This window comes from Brassica oleracea, chromosome C4 (assembly GCF_000695525.1).
Source record: "Brassica oleracea var. oleracea cultivar TO1000 chromosome C4, BOL, whole genome shotgun sequence".
Lineage (NCBI taxonomy): Eukaryota > Viridiplantae > Streptophyta > Magnoliopsida > Brassicales > Brassicaceae > Brassica > Brassica oleracea.
In genome coordinates this window covers 958,737-977,428 of record NC_027751.1, presented here as the reverse complement: position 1 = coordinate 977,428, position 18,692 = coordinate 958,737, and the positions used below count along the sequence as shown (strand labels likewise).

Below are 18,692 nucleotides of genomic sequence, written 5' to 3'. Positions count from 1 at the left end.
AACAAAGTAAATAATAAAAAACTATAAAACACCACCATTTAATGGTTGAACCACACTTTAGTAGGTCCAAACGGTTTAAACAAAACAATTGACCTAAGTTTTAATAATATTTGGAATCCACAAATGAAGATATGTACTAGTGAGTACTATAACCATAAAAAAAAATCCCCGATTACTCCCCGATTTATTTCCGATTTTTCGATAAATCGCTAGGCGCTGGTCATCCGCATGCGTTACGCCTAGCGAGTTTCCGAACAAGGCTTCTATCTTAATGCGCGCGAGTCCCGACAAATAGGGCATGAACCATGAATCTTGAGCCACACATCAATACATTCCACGTGGAAGCAGTGGTCACATTCTGGTATGAACCGTACGGTCTCTTTGCTCGCATACTCTGATAAACAAATAAGACACGCAGTTCCATTTGTCCCCGGAAGCTTTATACTTTCTCCCAACTCCATTTTCTTGTATGTTTCTATTGTACACTGGTCAAGGCCCCTATTCGTGGCCCTTCCGATCATCTCTCTTGATTCCACAATCTCTTGTCTCGGGGAATCGGAACCATCGACATTGCTACACTTGTCTACGAGGCAAGCGATACATGTTAAACAGAGAAAGAATAAGATGACTCCTCCGAATATGGACACGCATACTATTATTGATTCTTTTCCTCTGTTTCTTTTAGAAGCTGCAACTGTGTGAAGATAACACTTTAGAGTCTAGACCGTTAAAGGAACACCGAATTAATTCATATTTCGATTTTATCACTTTGTATTTATTTAGGTTCTTAGCATAAAAGTACAGAAATTGAATTTAAACTGAATTGAATATGGGTTTTTTTTTAAACTTCTAAATAACATCCCTCTGATTTTTTTTCTATAAAAAAATTCAAATTATACGGTTCTTTTTATTTTAATATAAAATTTTGAATAGAAATTACAAATATTTGCCAGTCCCACTAATGCACACTGGCAGGGTATTAATCACTAAGTTTATTAAGGTTGAATACATTGGATGCCAGATTTTCTATTTATAGCATGTAAAGAAATAGAGAAATGTTATTAAAAAAAATTTAGAAATTGAGAATCCTTCTGCAGTTAGTGTCTTCAGTCTTTCTTTAGACTATTAGTTGGATTTGATATTTTCTATAAAACACCAAAATATTAAAGTCAAAACCTGGTTGTCAAATTTAATTCCTACTATGATTTTATATTATTTTCATAAAGATTGCGTGGGTTTGAAGCTTTCACCAATTCTTCATACATACCACCAATGGGGTTTACTTGGATCATCAGGAACAGAGAATAACAAAAGAAAATTACCGAATCCATACCAGGTTCATTACCGAAGCATTTGACTTCGAGGGAGGCCTTGTTCTTGAATCCACATCTCAAGTAATCCATCTCATAGCTCGTGCAATTGGGCGAGTGCCACTCCAGCAAGAGTCTCTCGCTGTTGATGTAACTAGCCGGAACATCTAATCTCTTCACAATCTGGCAAGAACGAAACGCAGAGCTGCTTGCCTGCTCATAACTAGTTGTGGCGTAGAAAGAGGAAGTAGAATTGCTTAGGCAAGGGATGGACCGATACGAGGAGGGTAAGACGACGTCACCAGGACAGGTAAAGAACGTGTGTTCGGTATAGAAAGGAGAAGAGAAGGGAGATCCTGAAAGGTTGAATGTCAAAAGCCGCTTAGCCAAACAGTTGTCAGGGTCGCTGATAGATATACGTTGGTTTAGGTAGTCGATGCTCTCGACAAGAAAGGCTCCGGACATGGGAAGGTGTAGGACTGTTTTATTAATATTGTTGCAACGGAGATTGAATCCCTTGTGGTCACAGAAAGGAAAACGAATGGGTACTTCCGAGGGCGGCCCGCAACTAAGCCATCCCCAGCGGGAAGAAGGACATTTTTTAGGTTTTGAGGCGTGACGGAGAGGTAAGAGGAAGAAGAGGAGGAAAAATAAAGTGAGCAGTTGCTTTGAGAATGTCATAATGTTGTTTGGCTACTAACGGATTTAGCCATTCTAATAGACAATTGTATCAATTCATACGTAGTTACGCTTAGCAAGGTCTGTTTTTCTTTGAAGAATATATCAATAGTCAGAGAAATCTATTTAACAAAACAAATGCAAAAGAGATGTGCTAATTAGAGAGAATAGAGTAGGCATGGACATAAAAACCAAACCGAAAACCGAACCGGAACCGAATCCGAAACCGAACGAAAGTTGAAAGATAACCGAACGGTTCCTATATTTCTATAACCGAAAAACCGAAATCGAACCGGAACCGAACCGAAAACCGAATGGGTATCCGAATATCCGAAATAAATTTTATATACCTAAAAATATTAATTATATTTAGTATTAAAAATACTAAATATTAAAACCCACTACTTATAAACCGAACTATCCAAAAAAATCGAAATAGTCAGAATATTTTTTTTATCTAGAGTATTTTAAATTATCCAAATTATCCTAAAAAACCAAATTACTCGAATAGTTTTTATCCAAAATATTAAAATTTATCCAAATTATCATATTTATATCTAAAAAATTCCCAATAAATTGTTTTTTACCCCGAATCATCGAAAATTAACCGAAAAAATCGAAACCGAACCATAACTGAATGGAAACCACAAATTTATCGGATATTAGTCGGTTTTTATAATTGGTATCAAAGCCGAACCGAAACCAAAAAGAAACGAACTGGATCCGAACCGAATTTCATAGATAACCGAATGGTTCCTATATCACTATAACCGAAAAACCGAAAACCGAAAGAACGGAACCAAAAACCGAACGCCAAGGCCTAGAATAGAGCCTGAGAAAACTTCTCTTTTATTCCAACATAAACTAAATCAAATAGACCAGACAAAGAAGCTTAGAAAGATTAAGATGACAATTTCATCAATGTTCTTATTCATACAAGAAGAAAGATAAAAAAGGAATGACTTTTAGCTCAGTGTTATCACCCCAAAAGATGATTCCTTTTGCTCAGAAGAAAAGAAAAACGACGACGTCTTTGATAACAATGATCTGGAACAACCCCAGAGAGATCACCATGAGATTCCTGGTCAGCTCTTGGTGAACGTAATCCGCCAAAACCTCCTCCATTCCCGCGTTGATGTGGAACAGAACAGGGATCTTCCGTACGAGAGACGCGTTGCTGTAGCCTCGAGAAGACGGGAGACGAGCCAGCTGAGATTGCCCGCGAGAACGATCGGCGACGAGATTACTTGAGTCCGGTTTGAGTTTCTGGGTCAGTGAAAATGGGATCGAGGAGATTTCTCTTCCGATCACGGCGGCGGAAGGGGAGGAGATGTTGGTGATCGAGAAAGGTGAAGACTTTGAGAGAGAGAGGTTGTGGGTTTGGCGGTGGAGGCCGAGGAGAGAACGACGGAGAGACATCGCGGCGTCGGAAGCGGATTTGATTTTTGGATCTGATCGGAGAAAAAACAAAACTAAGCAAATGAGAAATGAGAAGCTGTGAAGCCGAGTTGGGCTTTTTAAGGATGGGCTTTTATAATTACTATAAGCCCAAACTTTAAAATGAGGTGAAGTAATAAACATGGAACATGGAAAAAGAGCAAGTGACTGAGAAAGATGAAGTATAGGTCTAATTTCATAGGATTGGTTTATTAATTAATGTGTTTCAAAAAAAAAAAAAGGTTTATTAATTAATGAGTGAGATAATAATTATATAACATCTGATTAATCATGTCTGAACTATATAATATACTATGAAGCAACATAGTCATTTGCACAAGTCAGGTTTACTATGATGTCTGCAATCTAAACTAATTCACACACGTTTACATAGTGAGTGAGAGAGCCAGAGAGGTATTGTGAAATTGGCAAAGAACTTGTTAGTGAGAGAGGGATTTTTTTTGTTCAAATCGCGTTTGTAACCGAAACTGAATTTCCGATTCTTCGGGTCTAATTAATATATAGTATTTTAAAAATAATATTAATGTTAACTTATTAACTTATCAAAAGATAGTAATATCTCTTACGTTAACTAATTGGCAAATAACTTGGATATGAACATATAATGGATAACATAAATGAGATATTGGATAAACATATATGCCATTAGATAGACAGAACATTACACATATTACTTCCTCATATATAATTCAAAGAAGGAAAAAAGTCAAAAATATATTTTGATTATCTTAAGTATGAAAAATATTCCCAAAATACAAATATGCCAGTTAATGAATTTAACTTATTCATGATAATGTTAGCAAATACTATACGAAAACTGGATTACTTTCCCTCTAAGAAAGAAAAAAGGATATATCTATTTCTAGTTGAACCTCAAGTCTTCCTATACTGAACAAGATAAGAAGCTTGAAAACTAGATATCACCAGAGACCTGTGAACTAGAAGATGGTAGTAATAGCTGCTGCGTCAAGCTGGTTTCCGGGTAAGCAGCTGCTATAACCTTCTCTTTCGTCAATGGATCCGATCCGTTATTATTCTTTACTACAAAAGTGTGAAACAGTGTCTCTTCAGCTAATGAAAGCTTAGACTCCATAACACTAACAACCTCTGAGTTTCTCATTGCTTGTATGATTCTTGATGCTGGATGTGACTCCAACGGTGAGACCACTCTCACAACAACCTCTTCTTCCCCAGCTTGAACGTCAACAACTTCTTGACTCTCTTCTCCCTTAGTGGTCATTGTGTTTGACTCGGATACTGCTTCAGCTTCAATGATCTTTACTCTCTCTTGAAGCTCTTTGATGTAAGAGATCGCGTCTCCAAGTAAAGAAGCTTTGTCCATTTTAGATATGTTTGGAACTACAGCTCGCAACGCGTAGAATCTCTGGTTAAGCTTCTCCCGTCTCTGCCTCTCAGCTTCCACATGGTTCAACGCCTCCTCTCTCCCGTTAGCAGGCTTCCTCCCTCGCTTCCTCGGTCTCTTCTCCTCCACAACAGACACTCCTTCTGGTAATAAACTCGCTGGTCTTTTCTCATTACAAGAAGTCTTCATCACCTTGTGATTCTTATCGTCTACAACAACCATATTCACATTCTCTTGCACTTTCACATCTATTTCTTGAGATGTGTAACCAATTGTTGAGCCGTTATTGTTGTGATGTGAGCTATTCAGTTCTTGTCCGAAAAGCTTGTGAATCTTTCCTCCGCTCATGTTTGGTGGCTTAACTCTCCTGGCGAACAAACCTTGAACAGACCTAACCAACTCTACATTCTCAGGCAAAGACCAAACAGAACCAAGCTCAAGAACACCAGCATCAGTAGGAACCATAACAACAGTCCTTATCCCAGCTGATTTAACCATAAAAGACCTAAAACAATAATCAGAGCCAACCGCATCCGACAACCACACGTGTCTCCCCGAAGCAAAGCACCTTCCTGGACCTCCTTCTCCGTGATTAAAAAAGAAATACATCGAAGCCAAGAAGAACATCTCAGTAGCCGTAACGTTCTCTAAGCTCAAAGCGTAGTCGTCTTCATCGGATCCACCGAACATCCTGTGTAGCTTCTGAAGCACTCTCTTCCTCATGTACTGCCACCTCATCTCTTCCTCTAAGTTATAAGCCATAGATTCCTCTTCCTTGGGCTCGCGGCAACACCCGTCTCCCCAAGCGAGGACTTGCTGTCCGGATCTAGACACGGTCTGCTGCCAGAACACGGCGTAGTTCCAGCTGAAACTCTCGGGGTTTGGAGAATCCACGAGGCGAGAGAGCTTCTCGTTGAGACCATCGTCGGTTCCCATGACGAGAAACAGATTCTGATTTGAGTTTGAGTTTGCTGTGAGAAAGTCAGAAGCTGAGTTTCCTAACACGGCGCTGACCATGGATCTAGTATCTTCATCTTCCCATCCTACTACATCACTCGTATTCATCTTAAACAAAACTTCAGCAGAACCAAACGGTATATGAAAACAAGAGTTTGGAGAAGAAGAAAGAGAGAGAGGGGAGTTGGGTAAGTTTTGTACGAAGAAGAAGACTCTTTTTAAAAAAACCAACCGTGGTTTACTTATGCAACGTTTTAGAGTTGGGTTATGAGGTTAACCATGGTTGAGTTTCCTAATGTTTAGAACTAGAAACCTGATTAATGTGTGAATTTAAACACGTGTATATGTACCTACGTGAGATTCAAATATTTGTATAGATCACATCCAAAAAAATAAAATAATAATAATAATTAGGAAAATAAAAAAAAGTATAGATCATCATCACATGGTCGAAAGATTTTTAAATAGATTTATGTACCAAATAGTACTGAATATAATTGTTTATATTATTTTGTCTCAACCAATAAAAAGCAATCACATGCATAAAAAACGGAAAGAAAAAATATCGTTTGAATTATCTGGTGGGGTGGTTGTTTATTTCAGACATCGTTATTAACGTGGGTCCATTTAATTGGACTATCTGTTATTATTACTCTCATTAATAGTCCTTTAATTTAATACACGATGTAATGAAATTACGTTTTCCTTTTAATTTTAGAAAATTTGAAGAGAAATTATTTGTCGCATAAGATTTGCGTGAATCTCATGCCTAACTGTAACGTTCAACAAAAGGAGTCTCGCTCCGTGAGACCACATGTGATGACTTTAACCTAACTTTTTCTTATCCTCATGTTGTTGTAGTTTTCTTTTTTTTTGTAACTTGGCATTCATCTGTTGTAGTTTTCTTATTGCTTTGCTCCCCTTAGATTCAAATCATTTTAAATATATGTAACATATCACATGATTATCTGTAACATGGATTTAAAGTAGTAATTGCTTGAGTTTATATCGAGTTATAACCAAAAACATATTTATAGTAGTAGCATTTACTAAAATCGTTAAAATGTATATTTTTATACATCAACTTTATTCCCGTGTGGAAGGAATACTCACCCGGGATGAATTTAACATCTTTATATCATATACAAAGTGGTCATGATCTTTTGCTAGACCATTATTATTAGTCTATACGGAGTTTCTAGCTAGTCTTCAATAAATTTAGTTACACGGGAGTCTTGTGAAGACTAGCTAGAAAATCCATGATACAATATATCGTTCATGATAGTAATTCTGAAAATTTAATCATATATGATTGGGCAAGATTACTTGATGGATTCGATTAGTGACATAAAATGATAATTTTTATTTAACGAGGAGGGTTTATGGATTAAATTCTCTCAAATAGCTATTTTTAAGTGTTTGTCACAAAAATAAATTTCAAAAAATAAAATGACCAAAATAACTTTTTTTTTTGAAAATTTTAATTTTAATTTTAATTTTTAAAAATTTGAACTCATCCTCAAAACTCAATCTCTTAACTCTCTAAACCCTAAATATTAGATTAGTTAACCTAAGAGCATAAATACATATTTACCCTTTAATAAAACTTTTTTGGTTATTTTCCTTTTTGAAAATCTATTTTTGTGAAAATAAACTAAAAGTGATTATTTAAGATAATTTTTCTTAATTATATATATGATAGAATTATTGAAAAGAGTAAAAACCAATGGTACGTAGGAGATATAGTAGTATAAAATATAATAGTATAAAATACATGCAACACCATTTTGTTTTATACAAAAATAACAGTATAAAAACATATGATGATACTTATTCGTTTTCATCGTATCATTTTCTTATAAATCGATTATTCTGTCTTTGTATTTGTTTCATTAGTAGCATCACTAAGGTTGCAGTAAGAAAATGATAACAATTAAAAAGCTATATATTTTTTATATCGTGTCTTTGTAAAATGCTTTCAGCGATCGAATTGCAAAGTACAGAATCCTCAAATAAATGTACATGATGTTAGTGACAAAAAAAAAATGTACATGATGTATTGTGACATGTTAAAGTTGACCCTTTTTGTAGGTTATTAATTTATTATGATAACGCCATGGTTGGTGCTCTTTGAGTAATGTGGAAGTCGCACCATCTTTAAATTCTTTTATCTTTTGATAGAGCAAAAAAACCTCATATTTAATCGAGTATTACCCTAAATACGTGCATACGTAGATTCGTCTAATCCTATTTTCTACATGTTTAAGAGAATATTTTTGGCCTGATAACATGTTCTTGCTTCTTAAGTGTGACAACCTGTCCCTATTACTGGTAACAATTCGTCATATGGGAGTGTTGTTAAAAGGTGAAATTTTGAATTCGAGAAATGCCAAACGCACCAACAACCTAATTACGGAGTCAGAGAAAATTCATAATGGAGAAGTTGGGGTCGGTGCCCTCCAGGACTGTGAGCCTGGAGTCCCAGTGAATGGAACGGGTTGTCACATAAAAAGTTGACTTTTTCTGACAATTCGTCCCGCTCACTCGGAACCCGGTTCAAAGCTTTGTAGGGCACCGACCCCAAGCTCTCCATTATGAGTCATCTCTGACCCCATAATTAAATTGTTGGTGCGATTGGCGTTACTCGAACCCAAGACCTCACTCTTTAACAACACTCTTACATGACGAGTTGTCACCAATTGATCCGCATGTTAATTGGTGACAACTCGTCGTGTGAGAGTGTTGTTAAAGGGTGAGGTCTTGGGTTCGAATAACACCAAGCGCACTAACGACCTAATTATGGGGGCAGAGTTGGAGTCGGTGCCCTGCAGAGATGTGAGCCGGATTTCGAGTGAGCGGGACGGATTATCACATTAAGACTAGTTACCAAAACAAATGTGAACTCAGTATAGATGATAAGGTTTTATTTTCGATGGAATAAAACAAAGTAAGCATGATGGATAAGCAGTAAGAGGATAGAAGCCTGCTAACGTATGGTAGAGAACGAAGAGGAGAAATGTGGGGTTATGTGGAGACACTCGTGACTACGGTGGTCTTAATTACAGACAATTACTTCTCATGTCTCGCATTCTTTTTCTTTTTCTTTTTCAACAAAACAAGTGATTATAGCAATCTTGTAAACTGTTATGTAATGATATGCGTTTAAGAAAATTTTAAAAGAGAGTTAGGAAGAAGTTACGGACAAAAGTTCGATAGGCGATTGGAGCAAAGGTAGTACTACTAATCAACAAAAAAGAATCAATTGGCTTACGCAACTCCATTTTTTTCTATCCATCACGCGTTTTTCGTGATTCAATGGTGGAGCCAAGAAATCGACATTTTAACTTTATTTTCAAATTACGACAAATACATCATGCGTCACGTGTCACTTTAGTGTGCATCATTCGTAATATAGCACGTCCCACGTGTAAGAAATGCAAGCTTAAGTACTGTAGTTAACTAAAAAAGTATGAGAAACCAAACTGAGCATCAGATGCCATGCTTCTTCTTATCATTACTATACTATCTTCTCTTTTGTTAATTATTCTGCTACAAAATTCTATTCGTGCTCGTGTGGAGTTTGTTATTTATTACCTTTTGGATTCAATTCAAACACCACTAAAACCACTGGAATCAAGCAGCACAAACAAACAAACAAAAACGCCATCAAAGTTAATTACTAGAAGTATTATTTATTTTACGGAAAATTCTCTAAGATATCACTTTTTAAGTTTTTGTCGCATAAATATTTTCCAATGAAAAAAAAGACCAATTTTTTTTATTAAAAAATAAAAATACATTTATATCATATGATTAAATAAACTAGAAGTTAGGGTTTAGAGTTAAAGGATATGGTTTTGAAGATATGGTTTCAATTTTTTTAAATAAAAATAAATATTAAATTTTCAAAATAAAAAAAAAAGTTATTTTGATAGCTATTTGATAAAATTACCCTTATTTTATTGGTAAAATACTAGTATTAGTATTATTTATTTGACCAAGAAACTCTCTTTTTGTTTAGCAATACTGCTTTAAATATAGAAGACCAAAGAACGTGTTATGTTTTGGACCAGCGTCACGGACGTTGACGGCTTTACGCCATGTTCGACGAAGTATACGTCCCTTTATTATCTTATTTACATTAATCAGTTAGTTTCCATGCACAAATTTTCACATACGTCACGTAATACGCTATACAACACGTTTTTCTAGTTGCTGATTTATTCAATTAAAGAAACAGTCAATACTCGGGAAACGAGAAAGTCTCACCGACAGAGATTCTTGCTCAGAAACCATAGTTAATGCTCGTGAATCCAAGTTAGGCCCATTTAGGTCATGGGCTTAAAAATTGAACAAAGGCCCAGTTGTATCTGTCTCTCGGGTACAACCAAGCCCGATAACCCGACGAGCTCATCGAACCTTTTCTCCACCTTCATGTCATCTCTTTAAAAATAAAAATCATTCTGTTTCCCTCTGAAATCAGAAACCCTAGCTACTCCTCTCTTCGCCGTCTCTTTTGCGATCGATCGATTAAACTCTATCGAACAATGGAGTGGAATCCGGAGACTCTCCAGAACCTCTCGCAGTGCTTCCTCCACACGCTCTCCCCGATCCCCGAGCCTCGCCGCGCCGCCGAGAGATTTCTCTCTGAAGCCGCAGATCTGCCAAACTACGGCTTAGTCGTGCTCCGTCTCATCGCGGAGCCTTCCGTCGAGGAGCAGACTCGCCACGCCGCCGCCGTCAACTTCAAGAACCATCTCCGCTCGCGGTGGCTCCCTTCCGCCGACTCCGGCGTCTCTCCGATCACACCTTCGGAGAAGGAGCAGATCAAGACGCTGATCGTCTCCCTCATGCTCTCCTCCTCCCCGAGGATCCAGAGCCAGCTCAGCGAAGCCCTAGCCGTCATCGGTAAGCACGATTTCCCGAGAAACTGGCCTGCGTTGCTCCCCGAGCTCGTCTCCAGCCTCCAGAAGGCTGCTCTCGCCGGGGACTACGCGGCCGTTAACGGTATCCTCGGGACGGCTAATTCGATTTTCAAGAACTTTAGGCATCAGTATAGGACCGATGAGCTGTTTCTTGATATTAAGTATTGCCTTGAGATTTTCGCTCCTCCGTTGCAAGAGATATTCGTTAAAACGGATTCGTTGATTGATTCCGCTGTGAGCTCTGGTGGATCGGCTGCGAACCTTAAGCCTTTATTTGAGTCTCAGAAGCTTTGCTGCAGGATATTTTTCTCGTTGAACTTCCAGGACTTGCCTGAGTTCTTCGAGGATAATATGGAGAAGTGGATGGGAGTGTTTAAGAAGTGTTTGTCCTCGAACTATCCCGCCTTGGAGAGCACAGAAGATGGTTTGACGCTTGTGGATGATCTCCGTGCAGCTGTTTGTGAGAACATTAACTTGTACATGGAGAAGTACGAAGAAGAGTTCCAAAAGTTTTTGGAGGGTTTTGCATCAGCCGTGTGGACGTTACTCAGGGATGTGTCGAAGTCTCCTAGTAGGGATCAGCTAGCTACTACTGCAATCAAGTTTTTGACCACTGTGAGCACGAGTGCGCACCATGCGTTGTTTGCAGGCGAGAATGTGATTAAGGAAATCTGCCAGAGCATTGTGATTCCCAATGTTTCTTTGAGGGATGAAGATGAAGAGCTTTTTGAGATGAACTATATTGAGTTTATCCGGAGGGACATGGAGGGAAGTGATGTGGATACTAGGAGGAGGATCGCTTGTGAGCTGCTTAAAGGACTTGCCACAAACTACAAAGGACAGGTGACAGAAGTGGTTTCTCATGAGATACAGAAGCTTTTGAGCTCCTTTTCATCGAATCCGGCTGTGCAATGGAAAGACAAGGATTGTGCAATTTACTTGGTCGTCTCGCTGGCTACGAAGAAGGCAGGGGGTGCGTCTGTATCCACAGATCTTATTGATGTTCAAAGCTTCTTTGCAAGCATTATTCTCCCTGAGTTGCAAAGCCACGACGTCAACAGTTTTCCAATGCTGAAGGCAGGGTCTTTGAAGTTCTTAACGATGTTTCGCAGTCATCTACCAAAGCCCTTTGCAATGCAGTTGTTCCCGGAGCTGGTTCGGTTCCTTAAAGCAGAGTCGAACGTGGTGCACTCATATGCTGCTAGCTGCATAGAGAAGCTCTTGCTAGTAAAGGAGGAAGGTGGAAGGAGCAGGTATGTAGCTGGTGATATAAGCCCGTTTTTGCTGCAGTTGATGACGAATCTGTTTGATGCACTGAAGTTTCCTGAATCTGAGGAGAATCAATATATTATGAAGTGTATAATGCGGGTCCTCGGTGTTGCTGAAATCAGTGGTGAGGTTGCTGGACCTTGCATCGGTGGCTTGACCTCTGTTCTTAGTGAAGTTTGCAAAAACCCTAAGAATCCTACGTTTAATCACTACATCTTCGAGTCTGTGGCTGTACTTGTTCGTAGGGCATGTGAACGTGATATTTCTCTTATATCTGCATTTGAAACGAGTCTCTTCCCAAGCCTGCAGATGATTTTGGCCAATGACATTGCAGAGTTCTTGCCTTACGCGTTTCAGCTGCTAGCTCAGCTTGTTGAGCTGAACAGACCGCCTCTCTCCCCGAACTACATGCAGATCTTCTTGCTGCTCCTGTCGCCTGAGTCTTGGAAGAGAAGCGGCAATGTTCCAGCTCTAGTGCGTTTGCTCCAGGCTTTCCTTCAGAAAGCACCTCATGAGGTCACTCAAGAGAATCGGTTGAGTCAAGTGCTGGGAATATTTGAGAAACTGGTTGCAGCTCCTAGCACAGATGAGCAAGGGTTTTATGTGCTCAATACTGTTATCGAGTATCTCGCCTACGGTGCCATTGCTCCGTACATGACGGGCGTATGGAGTGCTCTGTTCACACGTCTTCAGAACAAGAAGACTATTAAGTTCCAGAAATCGCTAGTGGTATTCATGTCCCTCTTTTTGGTGAAGCACGGACATGCTCATCTTGTTGACACTATGAATACTGTTCAGCCCAATATTTTCACTACCATCGTGCAGCAATTCTGGATTCCAAACGTTAAGCTGATCATGGGAAGTGTCGAGGTAAAGCTAACTGCAGTTGCCGCAACGAGACTCATATGTGAGACTCCAGACCTTCTTCATCCAGCAGCTTCTAAGATCTGGGGAGCTATGCTGGACAGTATAGTGACGCTTGTTTCAAGGCCTGAGCAGGAAAGAGCCGTTGAAGAACCTGAAATGCCAGACGTCTTGGAGAATGTTGGATACACAGCTGCGTTTGTGAGTCTTCACAATGCTGGGAGAAGAGAAGCGGATCCTCTCCCAGACATTAGAGATCCGAAGCAGTTCGTGGTTGCTTCTTTGGCCAGGCTTTCTGCTGCTTCTCCTGGTAGATACCCTCAGATAATTGGTGAGAATCTCGAAAAAGCTAACCAGGCAGCTTTGCTTCAGCTCTGCAGCGCTTACAACTCCATAATCGTTTGAAAGTAAGTGGTCTGCTGTACTTTGAGATTGTTTTCATGTCGGTGTGACTGTCTTCTTGGCTATTGATTTAGGATTAAATCTTGATGTTGATGTGACTGTAACAGGAGAGATGAGTGTGAGGAGAAAGGCGAGCAACATGGCATTTGCGTCTGCGAAGAAAAAGTGGTGGTATAAGCATTATCATTGTTTTTTTGGGTCTTAAATCGGGAGTTTCATCTCATTTGGACAAGGGACAAGAGCATTATCATACAAAACATGAGTTTCTTTGTTTGGTTTTGGCAATTTTCATGGGGGGTGTTGTTATTTATCTATTGAATGGTGATGTTACTATGTGTTTATGTGCATTCTGTTCTGTCGATGTCGTTGTCCCATCTTAAAATTTTACCATCTAAAAAATGTTTCTGCAATATGGAAGAATAGTTTATTTGTGGGCTTGTCAAATGGGCTTGTAATAAGAGCCTGACAGGTTCGACTAGGTGATGGATGGCCCGTAATTTAATTAAGGATATAATTAAGGATATTCATTATGTAGAAGAAAATAATTTTTGTTTAGTTTGCGCATAGCAGAATAAGTATGCTTTTACAAGATGATTAGTGGGGTGGACTGTATAAAATTAGGAAAAGGAGAGAAAATGGGGAACAAGAGGCTGTTAGGTCAGTGTTGGTGCTAATCATATGCACCTACTAGACTATGTCTAATTTTATTTAACGATCTCCCAATTGACAACACATGAATGCAGTTTTGGTGATGTCAAAAAAAAAAAATGCATTTTTGGTATATAGAAACTAATAATATTATTATTATTATTAATCTTAGTTTATTTAGTTTGCAAACATTATTGTATAAAATCATTTGATGTGGACAAAAGTCTTGAAGGTATGTCCTTTTTTATTTCCAAAAACTTTATCGTTTTATACTTTAATTTGTGATATTTATAAAATATAGGCTGGTTGTATAGTTCCCCCTGTTACCACCGTCGGCGATATCAATTATTGACATTTATTTTATTGTTATCTCCGGCAAGCATTTATATTATTTATTTATGTTTTAGATTGAGACCCATCCTGGCAGTGAGAACGGAGATGGTCTCATATGATATGATCATGTGATTTATCATCTGGTCCCCTCGTTTTGTTATTTTCATCTTCATTTTACAATACTAGGAAATGACATACTTTTAGATAATGTAAGAAAAATTACAATATGGACCACTCATTGTTAATACAAAAAAAAAAAAAAAAAAAAATTCCTTCTGCTGCTCAAAAAAAATAATAATAATAAATTCCTTCTTTAGACTTCTTTTCAATTTTTTTTTAATTTATATGTGGCTTTGTGTGGATGATTGGCTAAAGTAAGATCCAATGAACCCACTCACACGTAGTGTTCAATAATTAGCTAGAGAACTAACTAATATTGTCTGTTGTTTTACTTTCCTTTTGAACTTTTATTTCCGGTGATAAACCGTAGGTTTTCATATGTACTCCAAGTTAGTTAAGGATATAATATAGTTCAGTGATTTATCTTTTTGAAACGGATATTGTCGAACTTATTGTCGAAAATGTATACCAAGGGTCTAACTAATAACTATCATAGCAGCAATATAAACATATAGGAAAAGAAAGATAGAAATTGTTGGAACTATGAAAAAATGATTATTTTTTATCAAAATTTAACGAAGAACAAATTTGTTATATTTTTTCTACGATAAAAAGAATGAGAAAGAATAAAAAGAAATTTTTTTTTCTTATAAATGGTAACATTTCTTATGAATGTTAAAGTATGTAATGTTTCTCTTGATTTTTTTGGTCACCGGTTACAAATTTATAGATTATTAAGAGACGTTGCAGTGTAAAAATACCAGATTCCCTAAGAGCATGTTTATTGCAATCCTTAACTGGGTTCCTAGTCAATTTTTTATTATTAAAATTTAGTTCAGAATTTATGTTAAAAAACACCTAGTTTTAGTTTTTCAATAGTAGTTTCTTAAGTTAAAGGTTCTTAAAAAAAGTTTACGGGCAACTAACTTCAACATATCAAAACAGCAGTGTCTGGAATATACAGACAATACTACTTAGGAAGCGTGGATAAGACTCATTCTTGTTAACTGTTATCACGTCGTGCTTTCTCCCCTCAAGTTGGTAACAGAAACTCACAGAGATCTACTATCTCTGACAACATCAAGATCCAAAAGAGAGAAGCTTTCAAGACCACAATAAACAAAAACCTCAACATTGAAAGGTTTCGACATTACCTTTATGTAACTGAAGCATTGGCATTTTGGAATAGCTGTTCTCGTTAAACCATTTAGTCTCTAACCTTGGTTCTTCCTTCCCCAGTTTTAGGTACCTAAAGAAACCATATAAGAGTATAAGAGGACTGATATCTAACATATTTGTTGTGTTCAAACAAATATGATTTGAGTCAATAACAAAGCATTATGTTCAAGTTTGAATATTAAGTTATACGAGATGCTAACAAAAGAGAAGAAGAAGAAAGTATCTAATACCAGGAACAAGAAGTACCTTGGGTCTGATACTGAACCAAGAGCTTGTGTCGCATAGTCACTTGAGGAATTGAAGGCACCGATAGAAACTTTGCAATCTCCACCACCAGCACAGAAAACAGAGCACCAGAGTCCAAAGAAAGTGCATTGATTTCTGAAGGAAAGATTATATTTCTCAACAATTTCCGCTGTGACAGGCTCCAAACCAATGGATTAGGATCAAAGATAGAACAGGGAACATGTTACAACAACCATCACAACTTAAAAAGATGTTGCTTACGAGGCAAAAATCATAGAAGAAACTCCCAAAAGCTGAAGCTTTTGCCTATTAACAGTCTGAAGAGACAAAAATCTGTCGATGTTGGAGACATCTAGGTAAAGAGTGTCGGAGAGAAGTTTGTACTCTTCAGCAACTTCAACTAACCAATCAACCAAAACTCCTTTCATATCAGGCGTTACATCTTTTTGCACCTTGTCTATATAATCAATCAAAGGCCTTGACTTTTCCTTCACCTGATTCAGAATTTTCAAACCAAAATCAATTTTTTTACATAAGACCCAGATCGAAATTCGAAATCGAGATTGTGAATTGAGGAAGCTAACCTCTAATTGACGGAGATACACGAAGATTCCGGTGACGTAGGGAGCACACATCTGGGGATCGTCAGATCTAGTGTCGATGTCGGACTTTGATTCTTTTGGGACATTTTGATTTCTTCTTGCACAAGTTGGGAAGCTCACCGAGGACGACTTTCTTCTTTTTCTTGCGGTGACACGTGCATCGTAAGAGCCGTCTCTTGGCTCTCTTAATTAAGAGACACCTCTTGTTTTTTTTAATTATAATTAGTCTAAAAACGTAGTTAAGAGTCAGCGATAAACATGCTCTAATTAGAGATGAAGAGCTTACTTCTTTGAATTTTTTTGTGTGCACCTCTCACTTCGTTGACCGATATTAAATGTTTTCCCCCTAACTTTTCTAAGAAGATGTGACCAATCCTTTTTGACACATGTGAGAGGTGCCTTTATTAGAATAAATGTAATAATAAACACAAACAAGTATACTTTGGAATCCCTTCACTTATGTAACAAAGGTAAACCTGTGCACACATCCGCTGCAGATATATCGATTTTATTAAAGTGTGTAATCATGGAGTCGCCGGAAGAAGATATGTTGAGGGAAAATCCTCACAAATGAAAGATCAAAACATATTTTTATAAAAAACTCTGGAAATTTAAGACGGGAAAATGTTTTTGTTTTGTTTTACAACTTCTATATTTGTTTGCATATCAGTATTGTGTGTTTAATGTTAATTTCCCTATATGGAAAATATAATGCAATCCCTAATAAGTGAATCAATATCATACATGATTCATTGCATTTGTATGAAACTAAACAAAAAATGAAAACCATATTTGCCGCATGTGTGTGAGATCACACTTTGGGTTGAGGTTTCAGAACATGTGCGTGCATTCAAAAGAAATTGCATTACATCACTCAACAAGGAACATTATAAGCAGAAGAGCTAAAGAGCGATCTTTTGAAATGTGCATATGTCTCCTCGTACTAATTATTCTTTTAAATAAAAATCTCTATTATTTTCATTATATATTTATGTAGCAGGAAATTTAACAAGCTGGTCGGAACATGCCAATAGATGTAGTACTCTCCATGTGAGATTTCTGTTTGACAATATGTCATTATCTATATATATGTGTGCCTGTGATTGTAACACTGATTAACATCTAACACAATCACCCTTTCTCAAAAAAGAAAACATCTAACACAATCCTTTATTTTCATTCGCTTATATATTAACATACGATTTCTTATAACGAAATATATATCACTACCACATTATATGTGTTATTTAGATATTCATCTCGATTAATTAATAACGATATTGAAACAAGAAAAAACTTGGTAATACTAAAAGTTCAAAAAAAACTTGGTAATATATGCGGCATAGGGGGCTTGGAGTTGGAGGTAAGTGTTTTTAATTTAATTATTTGACTAAACTATAGAAATATTCCATAAGATATCCTAAGTTTTATCGGTCCACACACATGCACTAATATACTTGATCATTACAATATGTTTATACTCTACTACATATATATTGATGAAAGAAATAATATTTTGATCATAATGCCGATAAAAATGATCTGAAAATGCGCTTTTATGAAAAGATCGACGAGGCACTAATATATCGACCTTGTAGAGATATGCATCTTTATTTGACTTTATTATGAATAGTTATGAAAACTGAAACCATAGCAAGAAAGCTTGAATCCAAGCGCATTCGTCTGATTTGTAAATTCACAAGTTGCATATTTTACAATTACACGAATCTAATCTCTAACTTATAGCCGAATAATTGGATCAGATCCGTTGTACAGATGGTAACAAAGATAACCATATTATAATTAAACCGAATTTTAATCTTGTTTTTGATACCTTTATTAGCGAGGTCCATGAGCTTTAGTGTTTTGGAGATTCCTTACGAGTTATGACCTTACACTTTTAGTGAAGGGAAGGGTCATTTCTCGCATACTAAATGATTGAAATAAAGTCAATTAGCTAATAAATATAGTTATGTGCTTACTCTGACCTGAAATACTAGTATATGTTTACAGTATACAACGTATACATATGTCATGCACAATATATGTGTAAAAGAATGCGTGGTAAACATCTTATGTAAAGTTTATTCAAATATATGAGTCGAATAGTGAAAGATATTCAAGACCAGAACATGTAATGTCCAATTAACCTTTTAAGAACTTATAAAAATATATCAAAGTCGGTATTCCTAAGCAAAAAGATGACTAGGTTAATTTGTGCAACAGTGTATTCAAGATACTAATAGATACGGCGTTGGAATCAAATCTCCTTTTCTTGATGTGTTGTTACCCTAAGCCAACCACACTTGATTCTCTTCTCTTTTACTGTTTTGTTATA

At 37.1% G+C, this 18,692-nt stretch overlaps 4 protein-coding genes across 5 annotated transcripts; 1 reads left to right on the top strand and 3 right to left on the bottom strand.

The window, feature by feature from the left end:
• Nucleotides 1–263: 263 nt before the first annotated feature.
• LOC106342636 (putative RING-H2 finger protein ATL21B) lies at nucleotides 264–1,974 on the bottom strand. The gene is made up of 2 exons (XM_013781632.1): nucleotides 1,334–1,974; nucleotides 264–688 (listed from the first exon to the last, which is right to left on the bottom strand). The coding sequence occupies exons 1-2, from the start codon at nucleotides 1,773–1,775 to the stop codon at nucleotides 264–266; spliced, it is 867 nt and encodes a 288-aa protein (XP_013637086.1). The 5' UTR covers nucleotides 1,776–1,974.
• Nucleotides 1,975–2,821: 847 nt separating this feature from the next.
• On the bottom strand, nucleotides 2,822–6,055 carry LOC106342635 (succinate dehydrogenase subunit 4, mitochondrial-like). 2 transcript variants are annotated; one of them, XM_013781630.1, is made up of 2 exons: nucleotides 4,371–6,055; nucleotides 2,822–3,439 (listed from the first exon to the last, which is right to left on the bottom strand). In XM_013781630.1, the coding sequence occupies exons 1-2, from the start codon at nucleotides 5,872–5,874 to the stop codon at nucleotides 2,994–2,996; spliced, it is 1,950 nt and encodes a 649-aa protein (XP_013637084.1). In that variant the 5' UTR covers nucleotides 5,875–6,055; the 3' UTR covers nucleotides 2,822–2,993. The 2 variants fall into 2 exon arrangements, with proteins under 2 accessions (XP_013637084.1, XP_013637085.1); XM_013781631.1 differs by having other exon boundaries at nucleotides 4,378–4,611.
• Nucleotides 6,056–10,218: 4,163 nt separating this feature from the next.
• Nucleotides 10,219–13,587, top strand: LOC106342052 (exportin-2). Its single transcript, XM_013780844.1, has 2 exons — nucleotides 10,219–13,231; nucleotides 13,334–13,587. The coding sequence occupies exon 1, from the start codon at nucleotides 10,314–10,316 to the stop codon at nucleotides 13,227–13,229; it is 2,916 nt and encodes a 971-aa protein (XP_013636298.1). The 5' UTR covers nucleotides 10,219–10,313; the 3' UTR covers nucleotides 13,230–13,231; nucleotides 13,334–13,587.
• Nucleotides 13,588–16,009: 2,422 nt separating this feature from the next.
• Nucleotides 16,010–16,842, bottom strand: LOC106337793 (putative cyclin-A3-1). The gene is given in 3 exon segments (XM_013776912.1): nucleotides 16,010–16,439; nucleotides 16,441–16,556; nucleotides 16,831–16,842. Coding segments are annotated over 3 exon segments (558 nt in total).
• Nucleotides 16,843–18,692: the final 1,850 nt, after the last annotated feature.